Here is a 19,421-nt window from a genome sequence, read left to right on the forward strand (position 1 = left end):
CAGTCCTTGGCCGGCAACCCCCAAGGGAATGGCAGGGGTGGGGCTTACCAGAGTGCCTATCTTCTGATGCCGAAACATCACTTAAGGTTACATAGCTGGAAGTGACAACACCACATTGCAGGGCACTCTAGGATGCACCTCAAACTAAACCATAGAGTTTCTGGGGAATCCTAATCGTCCCACAATGTGCTGACATCATTTCCAGTTATATAGCCAGAAGTGATGTCACGGTATTTGATTTTCACACCCAATTTCCCCCTGCTGCCCCATTGAGGGTGGCTGGGGGAGTGCCACCAGGGCGTTTCCTGCTGGTGATGGGCGAATAGCAACCCTAATTCCCTTTCCAACAGTGTGTCCGGGAAGCTCACATACAGGGCCTGTTTTCTGGGGGAAGCACAGTTAGGAGTGTGCCCATGTTCCACAGAGGCTCAGCTTGGTCCTGACATTCAGCAGCACAGGAGAAGGTGACAGCAGTCCCCTGCTTGGCTGAACAAAATACCTAGAACCAGCCCTGCTCACAAGAAAGACATAAAAGCAGCAATCCTCTCATCATTTGTATCCAGCATCACCCTGATGTGGTTTCACTAAATGCAGTCAACTAATAGCCACAAATCAACATTCTTCATGGATTTCACTAATCCTTTTTAAAAACCATTGAAGCTGGTGACCATCTTTTCATCTGGGGTAGTGAATTCCCTATGTTAGCTATGTGTGTGCGTGTGTAAAGTGCCATCAAGTTGCAGCCGACTTATGGCGACCCCTTTTTGGGGTTTTTATGGCAAGAGGCAGAGGTGGTTTGCCAGTGCCTTCCTCTGCACAGCAACCCTGGTATTCCTTGGTGGTCTCCCATCCAAATACTAACCAGGGCTGACCCTGCTTAGCTTCTGAGATCTGACGAGATCAGGCTAACCTGGGCCATCCCAGCTATACCTTGAGTTTATTCCAGACAAGATGTTAAAAGGCCAATGGAGTTCTCTCAAAGTAGAGAAAGTATCTCAGGAAAGACAGCCTTCTCCTTCATATTGACTTCACCGAGGAAGATAATTTTTTAATGAAAATGCTGTGGAATAAACCCTACTTGATAGCAGCCTGAGGCTGCCATCTCTCTGCCATCTTCCACGAGATCATATTATGTGTTGTTTTTCTGTAGAGAGAAGGTAGACTCCATTTTTACTACCTGGTTTATGCACCGTGAGCCAGTTCATTATTTTAACCTATTCCTTACTGGGAACACTTTAAGCATACCCTCTAAAAACTCTGGCGGCCGGGGACAATGTGGAGGAGACGCTGCTGCCCCGCCTCCAAACTGGTTTCCCGGCCGCCGAAAATCTTTAAAAAACCTTTTGCAGCCATTTTTAAGTTTAAATGGGGTTTTTTACCCCATAGAGAACAGTGAGGCTGCTCCTGCTAAAAAGCAACGCAGTTCTCGGTGCTGGCGTTACGGGGCAGGAGGCTGCCTACAGGCAGCCACACCCCCTAGGGACGCCCCCTGGAACGCCAGTGCAGGCCTTTCTGCCAGTATCCCAGGGTGGCAGAGACCGGTGAAAGGCCCTCCCCACCGGCGTTGGGGCCACTTATGGCAGCGTAAGTAGCCTGGATGCCGGCGTGCCCCAATGCCGGTGCAGCCCCTTCCTGGCCTCCTGAGGACTTTCGACCTCAGAAGTCAGGAATGCGCTGTTAGATTTTATACTGGTTCCTCTTCTTGAAATGTTAGACTCACACAAGGATGTCCAGTAGCACTGAAGTCCGGGGATGCGGGGAGGCAGATGCATGGGGAAGGAAGGTATGTTCTCCCTCCTCACCACATGTGGGGGAGAAACTGGGTAAGTAGATTTTCCAAATTGACTGTTGGCCTGAGTTTTATAGCCTTTTATGGAGATTTACAATAATTTTCTTCCCCTCTCCCAATGCTGTAATCCAATGGACCTGAATGGTAGTATATAAGGCCCAAGGAAGAAGGGAGTACTTCTTTTGGAGTTGGCTAGTAGATTCCAATGAATGAGAGGCAGACCAGGTTTCAAGCAACATTAATCTATTGCTAAATGTCAAACTAAGTGTGGTTGTAGCAGCACCCCTTTTCACTCATTACAACTGTGGAACTCAAACCAAACAGAAGAGATCGCACAACCCACACTTCTCCCAATATTTGTGGTTGCCGTTTGTCTGAATATAGCAATATGCAGGGAGCAATTTACATTAGAAGACTAGTGTGGGGTTAGCTGCCCCCCACCAGCCCCAGCATCTTGGCCCCAGTCAAATCAACGACTACTCCACATCTGCTATTAATAAACATTTGTTGAGACAAGATGCAATCATGGATGTTCAACATCTCATCTGGCTGTGCCTAAAGACAGGTAACTTGGGGTCTGGGGCCAAACCTGGCCCTCAAAGACTTCCCATCTGGCCTTCAATATTGCCCTTGAACCTAATCTCCCACTGAACACTCACCTATTACACACCTCAACTGGTGTCTCCCAGCTAAAGATACTTAGCTAAATGTACACTTTCCTACAATACAAACAGCAGCAGAGGATTTGGCAGAGACCTTCCTTTACAATGCAACTCATCTGTGTACAAACCAAGGTACAGAGAAATGGTAGCAAGCCCTGAAGGTGCCTTAAGGGAAGGCTCTTGCTATTGAGACTGAGGGAGAGAGAGTTGATGCGGGTGGCGCCTACTCTGGTGCTCACTGAGTCCCTGCTCTATTTAAAATGTGGCCCTTGTTAATAACTGGATGTGCAATAAACGGAAGCACAGTGAAGCAAAGACACAAACAGGAATGCATAAGCTTCAGGACCCATGATCTCCCTGAAGTTACCATACTGGTGATAAGAAGGACAGAACAGCCAAATGTAGTCATAAACGATTGCTCTCTGAGGCACAGCAAATCCTCCTTTCTGTTGACTGACCTGGACAACATTGTACAGTCAGAGGTATGTTTCCAGTCTGGAAGAAGAGTGACACAGTCGCCATATACAAAGGAGATTAATTGTAGGCTAAGTGAAGTGTGAGAAACAGAAAGTGACTGCTGTGTAAATTGTACGGACGCAGTAGGCTGAAGGGTCCATGACTCGGAGAGGAGAACACATGCTTGGAGCAGTGATATGGAAGACCACTGGTCCAATCCCCAGCATCTCCATTTTGAAAGAGTTGGGAGTCCTGCTAAAAGCCACAGCCATGGAAAGCCACAGCCAATCAGGGTACACTATACTGGTGAGACAAAAAAATAGTCTGACTCTATAAGGCAGCTTCTCATGTTCATACAATTCAGGCTAAGCAGTTCAGTGGGAAAGATTGTGTACCGTATCAGCTGCCACTCATCCTTCAAACTTGTCAAAAAGCAGCGTTTTGACAAGATACAGATTTGTGAAAATAAGCTTTCCAATAAGTAATTTCACAGTTCATAGTTCTGGTCCTTTAAAAGTGATTGGCATATGGCTTATAGCAGGCCGGGTCAACTTACAGTCCACCAAGCCAATCATAGAATGCAACCTAAAAGGTGTTTCAGCCTGCCCCAACTCACCCCCATCTTTGGCAGTTCCAGGTAGGAGGCAGAGAGGTTTATCGAGTCCCTGGAGGGCCATCCTGGATGGCTAGTTGGCTGTGTTGAGTTTCATGGGTCACAAGTTGTACAGACAGGGCTTCCAGAGGATAAAGGCAGCCATTTTAAGTCAAAGAATGTGAAGAAGAAGAGTTGGTTTTTATATGCCGACTTTCTCTACCACTTAAGGAAGAATCAAACTGGCTTACAATCACCTTCCCTTCCCCTCCCCACAACAGACACCCTGTGAGGTAGGTGAGGCTGAGGGAGTTTGAAGAGAGCTGTGACTAGCCCAAGGTCACCCAGCTGGCTTCATGTGTAGGAGTGGGGAAACCAACCCGGTTCACCAGATTAGAGTCCGCCACTTGTGGAGGAGTGGGGAATCAAACCTGGTTCTCCAGATTAGAGTCCACCGCTCCAAACCACCACTCTTAACCACTACACCACGCTGGCTGGCTGGTTAACTGCTTTGCATCCCCCAAAATTCTAAATAATATAAATGAAAGCAGTAGTCTCCAAAATGAGTTTATTGAGTTTTAAGGTTGTTTTTAAATTCGCTGCTTGAAATAAAAGATCATCCATATTTGCAATCCCTGCATCAGTAGGATTTTATTTTGATTTAATGCAAAATAATCTGTGTTGGCTATACATTTCAAAGCTCACGCTGGAATAAAGACTACCATCCCTAAAGTACAGGCAGACAGCTTAGACTGATTTTCAGATCAAGAAGTTGGTCCTATTGCTTACCAATAGGTTTTGCTGCCTGCAGTGGCTCTTAGATGAACTGAGATGCCATCCGTATGCAGTTGGTTCCTAGACAACTTTGTGTGGCTTTCCTGCAGAAGACACCTAAAAGGTAAGATGGAACCTGGAAGCCAGACTTATAACAGGAGCAATTGCCATGTCAGAAAGGTGGATTAACTCAACCAAACTCGCTAGAATTATGCAACACTTTGCCTGGACCCTGGCACTTCTAGAAGCAAGGAGAGAGGGCTGCATGTTTGATCACTCCGCAGTAAAAAATAAAACTCCCTGAATATGAAAGCTAGCATGTCTGGGAAAGGGGATTGGGCTTGCCTTCTTCCTGATGCTACTGTTGTACATGAAAGGAGCTGGATTTTTTATGTGGAGAATTTCAGCATGCAACTCCACTCCATCTGTGGGAAGCACATGAAAAGACCACCAACAATTGGTTCACAATTATTTCCTTGTTCACAGGGCATGTATGTATTTATTTAGTATATTTTTACCTGCCCTTCCTCCAAGAAGCTTAGGCTCCCTGCATCTCCATTTTATCCTGTGAGTCAGGTTAGGTGGAGAGCGGGTGACACCAGCCCGGGTTCATCCAGCAAGTTTTCATGGCAGAGCAGGGATTTGAACTTTGGTCTTCCCGATCCAGGTCTGACATTGTATGCCACACTGGTTCCTGGATTGTGAGAGGTTAGATAGTCCTTAAAACAAGTAACTTTGTTAGCTTTGCTAGCACTAACAACCTACAATCTTGTTTTTGTGTTTGGGGGGGGGGGGTTGTTTTGTTTGTTTGTTTGTTTTTGCCCTCAAGTCATAGCTGACTTGGCAATCCCATGGGGTTTTCAAGGCAAGAGACATTCAGAGATGTTTTGCCATTGCCTAGGGTTGCCAGCCTCCAGGTGGTAGCAGGAGATCTCCTGCTATTACAACTGATCTCCAGCCAATAGAAATTAGTTCACCTGGAGAAAATGGCTGCTTTGGCAATTGGACTCTATGGCACTGAAGTCCCTCCCCTCCCCAAACCCCGCCCTCCTCAGGCTCCACCCCAAACACCTCCCACCAGTGGCGAAGAGGGACCTGGCAACCCTACCATTGCCTGCCCCTGCATAGCAACCCTAGACTTCCTTGGTGGTCTCCCATCCAAGTACTAACCAGGGCCGACCCTGCTTAAGCTTCAAAGATCTGACGAGACTGGGCTAGCCTGGACTATCCAGGTCAGGGCAACCTTGTTTATACTATCTACATATATACCATGTACGTATGCATTCCATTCCATGTTTTACAATTAAGATTTTTTTCTTTGAAATGATTTGTATGTCTAAGTGAGGCTCTCAGTGCTGTGGCACACCTTGAGATCTCTTTTTAATATATATGGGATGGTAGCATTTCAGTGCATCAAACACTGAGGTAGGGAACTGCCACCAGCTGCTTGCTCTATTGAGGTCATCTGTTTCCCTTCTCCTGCTGGATAATGAAGTGCCACACTGCAGTTGTTTAAGGCGGGGAAAAGATGAACCACTTCCATCTCATGCGTGCTGTTTCTTGTCCCATTGGCAATAGAAAGGGGGGAAGAAGTGGCACCACTAGGTAAGGAACTAGCGATTAAAGAAGACGTCCTGCAAGGAAAGCAAAGTGTTTGAGACCTAGGATCTTAGAGACCCCAGATTTAAGCCCCACTCTACCATGGAAGCTTCTAGAATGTCCTTGGGCCTGTCACTCTCAGCCTAACCTATGTGGTTGCCAAACTCCAGGTACTAGCAGGAGATCTCCTGCTATTTCAACTGATCTCCAGCCAATAGAGATCAGTTCACCTGGAGAAAATGGCTGCTTTGGCAACTGGACTCTATGGCATTGAAGTCCCTCCCCTCCTCAAACCCCGCCCTCCTCAGGCTCCACCCCAAAAACCTCCCACCAGTGGCAAAGAGGGACCTGGCAACGCTACTAACCTATCTCACAGGGTTGTTGTGAGGATAAAATGAAGGAGGAGACTAAGTAAATGTGTTGCAAGCTGCTTTGGGCTGCCATTGGGGAGAATAGCAGGGTATAAATATCTAAATAAATAAAACTCAACATCCCATACATACATATCTCAAGAAGATAACCGTGGTAGCATTTCAGAGATTGCTTATTCCTGGAAAGTGCTGCAGAACTGAAACTGTACCACCCAGGTCCTGGTAACCTATCTGTACCTCCAGACCATCAATAGACCAGGATTCTGTGGGTCTGGGGAAATCAGGTGACCTGGGGGAGACAATGGTGTATTACTGCCACATATAAACTTGCAGGATTGGGCATGTTCTTTCTGTCTGGGAATCCCGGTGAAGAAAAACTTCAAGGCTAGTGTACCTTGGTCTGTTAAGTGCTTCTACTTGGCAGGGAGGCTGCCGACTGCAGTATGAAAGGTGAGTCAAGAGTGTCTTTCTCTCCTTTTTAATCCTCTTCAGTAAGTGAACGAGATTTTAAAAGACCGTATCTTTTAGGACAAGACAAGCATTTGGGGAGGCCAAGTTAAATTGTCATGGAAATACCCCTTCAGTGAGGCAAACTAAGCCAATTGTGTGTGATTGGAGAGAGGGTAGTAGGCAGATGGATCGAAAGAAGTGAAGCTGGAAATTGGGGGTGATAACATCAGAGGTGGATCAGACCGGTCTGGTATCCTTAGGGTTGCGAAGTCCCTCTTCGCCACTGGTAGGTTTTGGGGGCGGAGCCTGAGGAGGGTGGGGTTTGGGAGAGGAGGGACTTCATTGCCGTAGAGTCCAACTGCCAGAGCGGCCATCTTCTACAGGTGAACTGATCTCTATCGGCTGGAGATCAGTTGTAATAGCAGGAGATCTTCAGCTAGTACCTGGAGGTTGGCAACCCTAGGTATCCTGTTCCACACGGTGGCCGACCAGTTGCCCTGGAAAGCCAATAAACAGGGTATAGAGGCCAAGGCCCTCCCTGATTAAGCCTCCCTCCTAGCACTGGACGTCAGAGGATTGCTGCCCCTGAACGTGGAGGTTCCTTTTAGTAGTAGCCATTGCTGGACCTATCCTCCATGAATCTGTCTAACCCCCTTTTAGAGCTATCTGGCTGATAGATATTTGATGACTCTGATAGAAAATATAGCCGTCTATGAAAAAGACTTCGCAAAGAACTTCATTGTTTTTACAATGAAGGGGAGAATGCTGGATTTGAGTACTGAATTAAAGATGTCATGGCTCAATAGGGGTGCATCAAAATGAACTTAGAATACTGTGAAACCCAAACAACGTAGATGTTTACTGAAGCTCATTATAATGGCATTGGTTATTCTGAAGAAGGGATGATAACAGCGCTTGGCACGCTGATTGCATCTATACCTTCTTTTAAAAATGTAACCAATGACAATGAAGTATAGCTCTATGTTTGCCGGAGGGGAAAATCGATCTTTGATATTTATAGACCCAGGGTTACCCAGAATTTGAGAGAAATTGGAAGTGTGTTCTATATTATTAGCCATTTTGAAGTGCTATAATTTTTTTAAAAAACCTGCACCCTCGCTCTTTCAATCTGAGTTAATCCAGTGTCAAAATTGCCTTTGAAAGAAGCCATGCAGCATTTCAAAAGGGTTCTCTGGTGTGTCAGGCAGCGTGAATAGAATTTAAAACGTATAAGACCCCTCTTTATTCACTTGTTTATCAAAACTGGCCCTCAGGGTAAATATGTATGTATGTACACACACAGCTATGTATAATGTATACCTTACGGATGAAAGGAAGAAATACTGAACTACTTCCAAGCAGATTCACTGCTTCAATCTCAAGGGTATGATTTTAACGGGAAAAGTAGCATGGCTGTTTTCTGGGGCAATCCCTTGCAGTAAAAACTCCCAAAATACTACTGGCTGAACACTTGCTTGCTGTGGATAATTCAGGCCCGAATCTACAATTTTAAACACACACACATATATAGAGGGGGTGGAACTGTCTGTTGTCATGAGGATTTCCAGTTCAGTTTTTAAGGTTATTTGTCTGGTACTGTTGGGGGTGGAGTAGTATACCCTATTCTCTGAGAGCAAGGTTGCCAACTCCAGGTTGGAAAATTCCTGGGGATTTAAAACAAGAAGAGTAGGTTTGTATACCTCGCTTTTCTCTACCTTAAGGAGTCTCAAAGTGACTTACAATCACATTCCCTTCCTCTCCCCACAACAGGCACCTTGTGAGGTAGGTGGGGCTGAGAGAGTTCAGAGAGAACTGTGACCGGTCCAAGGTCACCCAGCAGGCTTCATGTGAAGGAGTGGGGAAACAAACTAGATTAGAGGCGGCTGATCTTAAGCACCACACCACATTGGCAGAGCCTGGGGAAGGCGGAGTTTGAGGAGAGAAGGGAGCTCAGCAGCTTGTGATGCCAGAGATTTCAGCCATTTTCTCCAGGAGGACTGATCTGTGTGGGCTGGAGATCAATTGTAGATCAATCAAATTCTGGAAGAACTCCAGGTCCCACCCGGAGGTTGCCCACCCCCTACCCGAGAATCAAACCATGCATAAGAAGGTCATATGGGTCTCTGTGACTGGAAAATCATAGCTAGCTAGTTACCTAGGAGTCCAATTCAGATTTAACCCTTTCAGTCCTGCTTGGCATCAATAATTGCAATTTATCCCCCCCCCCCACAATTAGCCATTTAGAAGGGGGACAGAGACAGTTTTTTGAGAACAAAGATGTTCTGATTTGCAATGCCAGGTCAGGATGGAACAGTCAGACCTTTTCTTCTCCTCCCACTACAGGCACCAGTCCAAACCTGTGTCCTCCATCTCACCTGATGGGGCTTCAACTACATATTAAACAGATGCTGGAAAGATGCGATCTTTGGTCTCTTGGTAGTCCAGTTTGGCCTTGAGTGCATCTCTCTAGCTGGCTGGGGACTTCTGTGCTCAGATAAGGCTCTGCAGTTGGTTCCCCTTCCCAGTCCAACCACAGGGGCTTCAATTCCCTCTCACGCCTTTAAAAAAAAAAACACTGAAATAGTAAATCACTTATTCAGGTGGGGAGTAGAAGGAGGGATTCTTTCCTTTCCTTCCTTGGGTGTGCATGTTTTCCAGGGCTACATGGACTAGATGGACACTTGGTCTGCTGTAGCCCAGACATGGACCAGCTCCTTCTGTACCTTCTTGATGAGGAAGTCATAGCTTGGGCCACCAGAATGGAAGCAGACTTGGTGTCCTGATTCACATAACTGTTTAGCAATCCAGTTCATAGTGAAACTTAAATTGAAATATTTGGATCAAGTTCTTTTAGTCATCTGAAAGCCAATGGGACTGTGTGTGTGTGTAAAGTGCCATCAAGTCGCAGCCGACTATTGGCAACCCAGTAGGGTTTTTAAGGCAAGATACTAATAGAGGTGGCTTGCCATTGCCTTCCTCTGCATATCGACCCTGGTATTCCTTGGTGGTCTCTTATCCAAGTATTAACCAGGGCCGAGCCTGCTTAGATTCTGAGATATGACAAGATCTGGCTAGCCTGGGGTATCCAGGTTCATGGCTCTAATCTCCAGATTTGAGTATCCACAGATTTGGCCACGTTGAGAATTGATGATGATAGGATATAGGTGTCTGTACCACCTATGAGCCCCGTGGTGCAGAGTGGTAAGCTGCAGTACTGCAGTCCAAGCTCTGCTCATGACCTGAGTTCGATCCCGACGGAAGTCGGTTTCAGGTAGCCGGCTCAAGTTCGACTCAGCCTTCCATCCTTCCGAGGTCGGTAAAATGAGTACCCAGCTTGCTGGGGGTAAAGGGAAGATGACTGGGGAAGGCACTGGCAAACCACCCCATAAGCATAGTCTGCCTAGGAAACGTTGGGATGTAACGACACCCCATGGGTCAGGAATGACCCGGTGCTTGCACAGGGGGCCTTTACCTTTTTTACCACCCATCTACCATGTCTCTGCTTGGTGCAAATCCCTAATGCTGGAGAGAAAGGGAGAGCGCCCCAAAGCAGAGTAAACTGAAACCCTCTTCAGATGTTTTAAAGGAGGACAGTTCACATATGTAAGAGAAGAACAGGATTGCGGCAGTAAACTCCTGTCCAACCTACATGCAAGAATTGGTATATGTAGAGCATGGACTATTGGACCATATGTATGTTTGGCCTTCCAGGTGTGGCTGGAAAACTGCTTTTTTTTCTTCAGCATTCTGAATCATGAGGAGGAATGTTTCTCTGTGTGTGGCCTCCATACATCACTGAAATGAATATGCATAGGTCTGAAGCAGAGCTTTCCACTGTGAACCTGCTCTTCCTCTTCCCTCACAAAATCTTTCTCCCGGATAGAACATGTAAAAGGGGGCTCATTTGGATCCCCATGGGCCACAACTGAGGCCTAATTCACACAAGGAGCAGATGAGAGGTACAATTTCCTGGACTTCAGACTGTAGGTGAGGACACGGCATGAATAAATATTGCTCCATGCTTTGTTAGGGAAAAGGGTTATAACCTAGCTTTTCTACCTGATAGGCTTGCTAGCTTTGTATTTGTGAGGATTTTGTTTCTTTAACAGTCAATCCCTCACTTGCAGTTTGAAGTGGTCCTGTCCAGGAACAGTTTACCACCATGGGTTCCCCCAGTAGTCCAAACAATGCCCCTTGGGACCATTTCAGGAAGAAGGCTGAAGCCCCTTCTCCATATATACTATGGTCCTGATCCGAATCAGGCACTATGCATACAGGAATTAAGGAGACCCTGTAACACGCATCTGCCTGTTACACAGGGTGGGAATTCCAGACCAGACCTGCGTACCCCATAATGTGTGAATTGGCCATGCACTTAGGGTTGCCAGGTCCCTTTTCACCACCGGTGGGAGATTTTTGGGGCAGAGCCTGAGGAGGACGGGGTTTGGGGAAGGGAGGGACTTCAATTCCATAGAGTCCAATTGCCAAAGCAGCTATTTTCTCCAGGTGAACTGATCTCTATCGGCTGGAGATCAGTTGTAATAGCAGGAGATCTCCAGCTAGTACCTGGAGTTTGGCAACCCTACATGCACTGCTGCCCAGAGTCCCTGTCGGGGCTCAAGCATGGGAGAGAATGGGTGTAAATCAACAAGACTGGGTTTCACCACTGTACAAGACTGCACAATCGGTTTATGTCATTTCAGAAATAGACAACTTTCTTTCATAAGATTATATGTATGAGATGGGTTACATTTCTGTACCAGGTCCAGAAGAGGGATATTTGGGCCCTGCAGTCTCTAGGGTCATTTATGCAGGGGAATTGTGCGTTTGGTTTGCTGCACAGTTTTCTTCTCCAAATTCTCAAACATCATATCCAAATTCTCAAACATCATATGCAAACATCATATATACACACACACACCCCACAATTCCAGGAGTACCTTGTGATTAATTAGGCATCCCCAGTGAAACAGGAGCTTCTGAGTCCCCCCCCCCTTGAAAACGCAGCTTTGTTGGGCTTTACTTGGAGGGGGTGGGTCAGCTCTTAAAGAGGCTGTGTGTGCTTTTGCTGGGGTTCCTCCCCACCTTTCTTCAACAGCTCCCTCCCGGGAACTGCCTTCCAATCTTTGCAGCCTCTCTTTGGTGTCTTCCTGCACATTTCATAAAGGTTTAACTCCCTCTTTTGTGCTTTGCTTTGAGGGAAGGGGTTGGATGGGAGGGACAGACACGTGGAAAGGGAGAAGCCAAAATGGGCGTGGGGAGAGAAACCCTAAGTTAACAGCTATAAATGGAATTGGGGTGAATTTGGGTTGCTCTTGCCTTGAAGCAGTATTAAAATTTATTCTAAAACAGGATCCTAGTACTGTGGGGGAAGAACAAGGCCAGAGCGAAGCCACGTTTGAAGGCCGGTAAAATCATGAATAATGCTAAGGAAGCCTCGAAGCAGTCCAGCAGGGACTGTGAACTAAATACCCCTGCATAAATGGCCTAGCACATGCAGACGCAGAGAGCTGGCACAGTATAGTGGTTACAGTGTCAGACGAAGACCTGGCACAACCAGGTTCAAATCCCCTGATCTATCGTGGAAGCTCTCCGGGTGACTTAGGGCCCATCACCATCTCTCAGCCTAATCTACCCTCACAAGGTTGCTGTTGTGAGGAAGAAGTAGACAAGGGAAGAACAATATGGCAAGCTCCTTTTAGTCCCTAAAAAACAGGGGGTGGGAATGAATAAATAAATAAATAAATATCCTCCATCACAATGAAAGAAATTTCACTAGTCCTAACTAGTCACTAGTCCTCGCATCCACCTGGTCTCCTGTATGGCTACTCAAAGAAGAAAATAGTTCCATGCTGGAGATCTCACTGTGACAGAGAGTGACATGTGACAGCTCAGAAATACACCAAGGCAAGCGTTTTAATGCCCTCCACTTGATGACTCAGAGAGGTCGGTTTTCAAAGGACAGTCAGTACCATTAACAAAGGATCCCCCCCCTCCCCCCGCCGGGCATTTTTCAAGCCACAGAAATATTTCCAAAGGGTTTCCCTGGCAACTTCCCTCTCTCTTTTCTTTCACTGTGGCGGCAACTCCTTTGGAAAGAATAAGCAATGCAAGAGTGCAAATTATTTCAATTGCTGTTGTCAGAAGCTCTTGCAGAATCATCAGTTGCAATCAATATTCTTGGCTGACAAAGTCAAGAATGTCTCCATATAGTGCAATATCTGTTTTTATCAACATTTCATTTTGGTACTTGGAAACATTTTGATGTTGTGATATCACTGAGAATATAGTCAGGTTAAAAAAATCATACAGGGATACAAACATTTCTATAGCATTTCAGAGTGTTCACAATGTTTCACATGCATTAGCTCAGGGATCCTACAACAACCCTGTATATCAGGTCAGGATTACATCTCTGTGTTGCTGATAGGATAAGCCACTGGTCTCTCCACTGCCCAAGGCCACCTAGTTACTTCATGGCAGATGTGAGGTGTGAATTGGGGGCTCCCTTCATCAGTTTCCTCTTTTAGCCCCTATACAAGGCTGAACATAATTGTTCCCCAATCTGGCCAGTCTAATTTACTTATTATTAGAGTTGCCAGCTCCGGGTTGGGAAATACCTGGAGATTTTTGGGGTGGAGCCTGAGGAGGGAGGAAAGGGACTTCAGTGCCAAAGAGTCCAATTGTCAACATGGCCATTTTCTCCAGGTTAACTGATCCCCATCAGCTGGCGATCAATTGTAATAGCAGGAGATCTCCAGCTAGTACCTGGAGGATGGCAACCCTACTTATTATGCTAACTGAGGCCCAGTTTTATAGTAATGCACAAAGATGACTATCTACTTTTGTATCCTGCGAAGCTACCACCACCCCAAAAAAATCCACTTGTGTGTACGAGCCAGCTCCCACCTGTGGTATATTGGTACTGTTGTTTTAAGGATAACTCCCAGAGTATCTCTAGAATGGAGAGGCTCAGGTATTATGACTATAACTGGAGGAGTTTAGAGGCCTAGTTGTGGCCTGTTTAGTTAATTGGCTGTTGAGATACATTAAATACAGTTGTTATGACCACTACTGCCTCCAGCACTGATCCTTTCTCTCCCTAAAGACATAACACCACTTATGTGCCTGTTTGTTGACCTCTATATGAAACAGAATGCTGGACTAGATGGACCACTGGTCTCATACATAGGGTTCCCAACCTCCAGGTGGTAGCTGGAGATCTCCTGCTATTACGACTGATCTCCAGCTGATGAAGATCAGTTTCCCTGGAGAAAATGGCTGCTTTGGCAATTGGACTCTATGGTGTTGAAGTCCCTCCCCAAACCCTGCCCTCCTCTGGCTCCACCTGAAAAACCTCCCGCTGGTGGCAAAGAGGGACCTGGGAATCCCACTCATACAGCAACAGGGCCGGCCCAAGAATTTTAGACACCCTAGCCCAGAGTGACCAAGCTGCTCCCCCACCTACACAAACACACACAAACATTACAGGAAGATGGCTCCTGCTCTCCTTGCCTCCTCCTAGGGTAGCCAACTCTCCCCACAACAGACAATTTGTGAGGTAGGTGAGGCTGAGAGAGCTCTAAGAGAACTGTGACTAGCCCAAGGACCTTCATGTGTAGGAGTGGGGAAACCAACCCAGACTTCCATATTAGAGTCCGCCACTCTTAACCACTACACTATGCTGGCTTTTGTAGAAAAAAGATTTTGTAAAACACGCTCCCCTGATCTGTGCCTCATCTTCCTACAGAAATGCAGTCTGTGGTGCATTAACCAACCTTTTTTAAAAAAATGTATTAAAATGGCATTGGGGTCACCTTTGCTTTAAAGAGAATGAGAAAATGAAACATGTGTCCAAAATAATTGGGAGGGGGGGTCCTGAATGATCCAAAGATGTTCAGCTCTCATTTAGGAATGCAATAAGGAGTTTATGTTACAGCAGTTGAGATAAGAAAGTGTTTACCGTCTGGCACTAATTCATACCTCCAGCAGATTTTGAGCAGAATGCAACAATGCATGAGTGGGGCATTGGAGGTGGTCCTGGGGATCCCACAGGGATTAGCAGTGGAGATCAAAACAGATCCTGATGCTATCCTCTGTTGTATCCCTGAACTATACCATTTCACGTGTTTATATAAAATCAGAGTCACTTAAGCTGCTTTAAAAAATTAAGACTAAACTGGAATATATTTCCCCCCTCCCTCAAAACATGAATAGTAAATTTTCAGTTTGCAAATATATGAAGGTTACATTAGACCAACCCTTGGTTGTAACAAGTAGCTCTGATTTCCATTAATCTTTAGGGACCCCTAACCTCCTCTCCAGCCCCTCTGCTTGGCCTTTGAGAAAATGGGCTGCTAGCTCAACTCTCTTTCCATTCTATCATCCCCACTCTCTCTGATTGTTGCTGTCCCCTCAACCATCTAAAACACTATTCACCAGCTGAAATCAACAATGAATACAAGGAAACAAATAAGTCAGCAATGTGCCTGACATAATGTTAAGCTCGTGAGCACACAAGGGGATCAAAAGCTACCCTGTTAGATAGTGCTGATGGAGCGGCCCAGCAGCTGGTACGCCTCATTTAACCTCCCTGCAACCCAGCCCAATAAAAATTAAAATAAGTAACGATAATGGCACATTTGGCAATTCTGAACTTCTCTTTTGATCTTATAATGTTTTCATTCTGTGATGCTGGATAACATAGTTCACTCAAACTTTGATTTGTAATGTGCTTTCTTATTCTATTTTTAAAATACCTTTATGTCGATTTCCATGGAAGTTGGTTTCAGGTAGATGGCTCAAGGTTGACTCAGCCTTCCATCCTTCCAAGGTTGGTAAAATGAGTACCTGTGAGCTCTAGTCCCGTGGTAAACCCATAAACAGACTCGATAGACCAACAGTCCAACGTAAGCTGATTTATTAGGAATACTCTATAGGTAGTAGAAGCTGAGAATCAAGAGGTTACTAGTAAAGGTCAATTGTACATCCCATGGCATATATAGAAGGAGTAAAGCAGGCCAGATCAGGGTACCATGGCGCCTTCATGGAAGCCCCCTGAAGGCCCACGGGGGGGCTCTTTAAAGACCCCCGCCCCCTTCCTGACTCTTTGAAGTGGTGGGTGCTGCCTGGGCAGGCGGCGCCCAGCACTTCAAAGACCTGGCCGAATTTTTCCCCAAACTCCGGATCTCGCGCCAAATTTCGCGGATCCGAAGCTGGGGAGTTTGGACTTCGGCACGTCCTGAATTTAAAAGGTCCGCATTTTGCCGAAGCCAAACTTTACCGAATTTTTTTTTCAACAGCCCTAAACAGACCCATGCCTGTCATTACCCAGCTTGTTGGGGGTAAAGGGAAGATGACTGGGGAAGGCACTGGCAAACCACCCCATAAACAAAGTCTGCCTAGTACATGTCGGGATGTGATGTCACCCCATGGGTCAAGAATGACCCGGTGCTTGCACAGGGGACCTTTACCTTGTCGCCTATTATGTCTTTTTATGTTATACTACATTGGGCAACCCACAAGCGACTTGTGGGAGGGCATCTCATTTCCCCCTTCCCCACAATTTCCTCTTTCCCTTCATGGCAGCCCCCACAGCCTCTCCCCTTTTCCTGCTTCTGTCTCTCCTTCCCCCCCAACAGCCAAACTACCTTTCTCTGCCACCCATTTTCAGCCTTTCCTCCTGGCAGCTTGCTTCTGTGTGTGTGTGTCCACCATCAACTATAGAGTTGTAATGTCCTGAACACTTTGCAGATGAGACTATATTGCAAAAGAATCGGGGCATCTGCTCTGTTAAGAGCCATGAGGAAAACAGAAGATCTGCAGCAATGTGAAACTGCACTTAATGAAAGTTGCCCTGATTGAGTATTCTTAAGAGTCAGAGGATCCATCTCCATTTGAATATGTTTTGCTGCTGGGAAGAAAGAGTCCCTCACATCTAATACTGGCTCAGTCTGGGTTTCTGAAACAACCTTCAGTTGCCACTATACGTCACCTGTGAAACTTCAGAAATACCCTCTCATCTCCATTTCGCATTCATTCATTCATTCATTTATTGATTTATTTTAGATCCTGCTTTTCTCTCCAGTTGGGAAGCAGGAGAAGACAATTCTCTTAAAAGAGATTTTTTTTTCTCTTCTTGCTATTACAGGGTCTGCAATGGCAAACCACCTCTGTTTGTCTCTTGCCTTGAAAACACTACTGGGTTGCCATAGGACAACTGTGACTTGTAGGGTTGCCTAATCCCTTTTCGCAGCCAGTGGGAGGTTTTTGGGGTGGACACTGAGGAGGGTGGGGTTTGGGGAGGGGAGGGACTTCAATGCCACAGAGTCCAATTGCTAAAGCTGCCATTTCCTCCAGGGGAACTGATCTCTATCGGCTAGAGATTAGTTGTATTAGCAGGAGATCTCCAGCCACCACCTGGAGGTTAGCAACCCTAGTGTCTTGACAGCACTTTACACACACACACACATTGTTTTTAGCCTACATTAGGTGTGGCCAAATGGTTGTGCAGGCCCAGCAGATCTTTTTTTGTTGTGTCCTCCCAATCCCAACCTGCTTTAGATAGTCCCCTCAATGTAATGCGATGTGAATGGCTGCTTTCGTGGGGAAACATAGCCCCCTTCAGCATGGAGATTTTTTTAAAACAAACAAACAAACCCATATCATTCTATTTTCTGTCAGGCTGAAGCTTGTGGTCATTTTTGCTTCTTTTTAACTTGTATCATTATTAATTTCTTGTGGTTTCTTTAATGACCTATAGGCAGAACTAATTTTAAATATGCAATCTGCCTTTCTTCACAGAAGCAAAGATATTTGACCTGCGTCCCAAGAAATTTGATGAAAGCCCAGAGGAAGAAACTGTGGCAGAGGTGAGTTGATTTTGGCCTGAGCGTGGTTTTGGCCAGGGCGGGTGGGCTAGAAATTCGGAAAAAATAATAAATAAATAATAAATAAATCTGCTTGCCAGCAAACCTGTTTCCCTGAATGCTTCATGACAGCTCTTATTGGATGAGGTAGCTTGTGTTATATTAATGATGGCAATAATATCACATTAAGATGGATTTTTAAAAGTTTGTTTCCAGCTAATGGGTATTTTACCACTCTGTTCAATATTTTGATCCTTGAGTTAGTATTGGATTTTTAAAAATAAGTTGGATATTTGTAGCTGGGGGATTTTAATCTTTCGTTACTTGATCTCACTTGTTAAGGTCTGCTGGTTTCACTTGCATATTCAGTGCTGTCTAGGTTTGCCAACTCCGGGGTGGGGAAATTCCTGGAAATTTTGGGGCAGAGATTGGGGCTGGTAAAGTTTGGGGAGGGGAGGGAGCTCAGTGGGGATGTGATGCCATAGACTCCACCCTGCAATGCTGCCATTTTGTCCAAGGGAACCAATCCCTGCAATCTGCAGATCAGTTGTAATTCTGGGAGAACTCCAGGCCCCAACTCAATGTTGGCAACTCTGCAGTGCATCCTAAACCTAGTGCCATCCTTGACTTGAATGGATTTAGAACAGTAACTCTATTTAGGACCGCGCTGTAAGTTTTTAAAATTTTCCAGTCAGTAGTTCTATGACTGAAGTGAGGAAACATATCTGGCACTGCATTGGAAGAAATACTCCTGTATTCAGATAAACCAAGAAGTATGGAGAGAAGTGTGACTACTGTCCTACAGCTTCTGTGGAATATCTAGGGTTGCCAGGTCTCCCCTTGCCACCAGTGGGAGCTTCAGTTGTGTGTGGGGGGGGGATTTGCGTGTACACAGCGTGTGTGCCCAAAAATGTCCCTTCCAGGTTTATCCTGGAAGTGACGGGGGTGCTCTAGCACATTCCTCCAAAAACTCTATGGATTCCGTAGAGGGTTTTTTTTTGAGGGACGTGCTAGAGGGTAAACCTGGAAGGGACATTATTTTGCCACGGGCCATTGCGTGCACGAGTAGATCGCCCACCTTTAGTTGGTCTTAGGGTTGCCAGGTCCCTCTTTGCAACTGGTGGGAGGTTTTTGGGGCGGAGCCTGAGGAGGGCAGTGTTTGGGGAGGGGAGGGACTTCAATGTCATAGAGTCCAACTCCCAAAGCAGTCATTTTCTCCAGGTGAACTGATCTCTCTCAGCTGGAGATCAGTTGTAATAGCAGGAGATCTCCAGCTAGAACCTGGTGATTGGCAACCCTAGCTGGTCTGTTTCCCTCACAGGCCAGCTAAGGGGCAGCGGGCAGGCCTGCTAATTAGCAGTCATCTGGCTAACTGACAGTCACCTGGCAACTTTAGGAATACCTGAGCTCTCTTTCTCTCTCACTCACTCAGACGTGTGCACGCACACACCCCTATCTATGATGAGACTGCTGATTACTACCTGAGATGTTAACCATGCCATCCCAAGCGGAGTTACGCTCTTCTAATCCCATTGGCTTCAGTGGATTCAGAATGGTGTGACTCTGATTAGGATTACACGACCAGTGCCCCAATTAGTTTTTAAATGAAGTATCTTGGGAGTTTGGCTAGTTATGCATATTCACTTAACATCATGAATATCCATGGTATTAAAATGGCCTTGAAGGGCAGGATGCAATCTCAAAAATGTGTTACTGTTTTCATTAATTAAGTCTTGGGGGAGTAATTTTTTAAAAGTTATCCACTAATCTCAATTTAGTCACAGCTATTTCAATTATCCCACCTATGTTATAGAAAGTAAACCAGAAAATTGAAACTTAAGCAAGTTCATATGGTTGGGT

The 19,421-nt window shown here is 45.9% G+C and overlaps 1 protein-coding gene across 5 annotated transcripts in view; it reads left to right on the forward strand.

Moving 5' to 3' along the window:
* The window catches only part of PALM2AKAP2 (PALM2 and AKAP2 fusion), a 356,481-nt gene that overhangs the window by 208,569 nt on the left and 128,491 nt on the right, over positions 1–19,421 (forward strand). For all 5 annotated transcript variants that reach the window (XM_056848165.1, XM_056848160.1, XM_056848159.1 and 2 more), the window contains one exon: positions 17,497–17,564. In XM_056848165.1, coding sequence (XP_056704143.1) covers positions 17,497–17,564 — 68 coding nt within the window. The remainder of the gene's footprint in view (positions 1–17,496; positions 17,565–19,421) is intronic.

This window comes from Euleptes europaea, chromosome 4 (assembly GCF_029931775.1).
Source record: "Euleptes europaea isolate rEulEur1 chromosome 4, rEulEur1.hap1, whole genome shotgun sequence".
NCBI classification, from domain to species: domain Eukaryota; kingdom Metazoa; phylum Chordata; class Lepidosauria; order Squamata; family Sphaerodactylidae; genus Euleptes; species Euleptes europaea.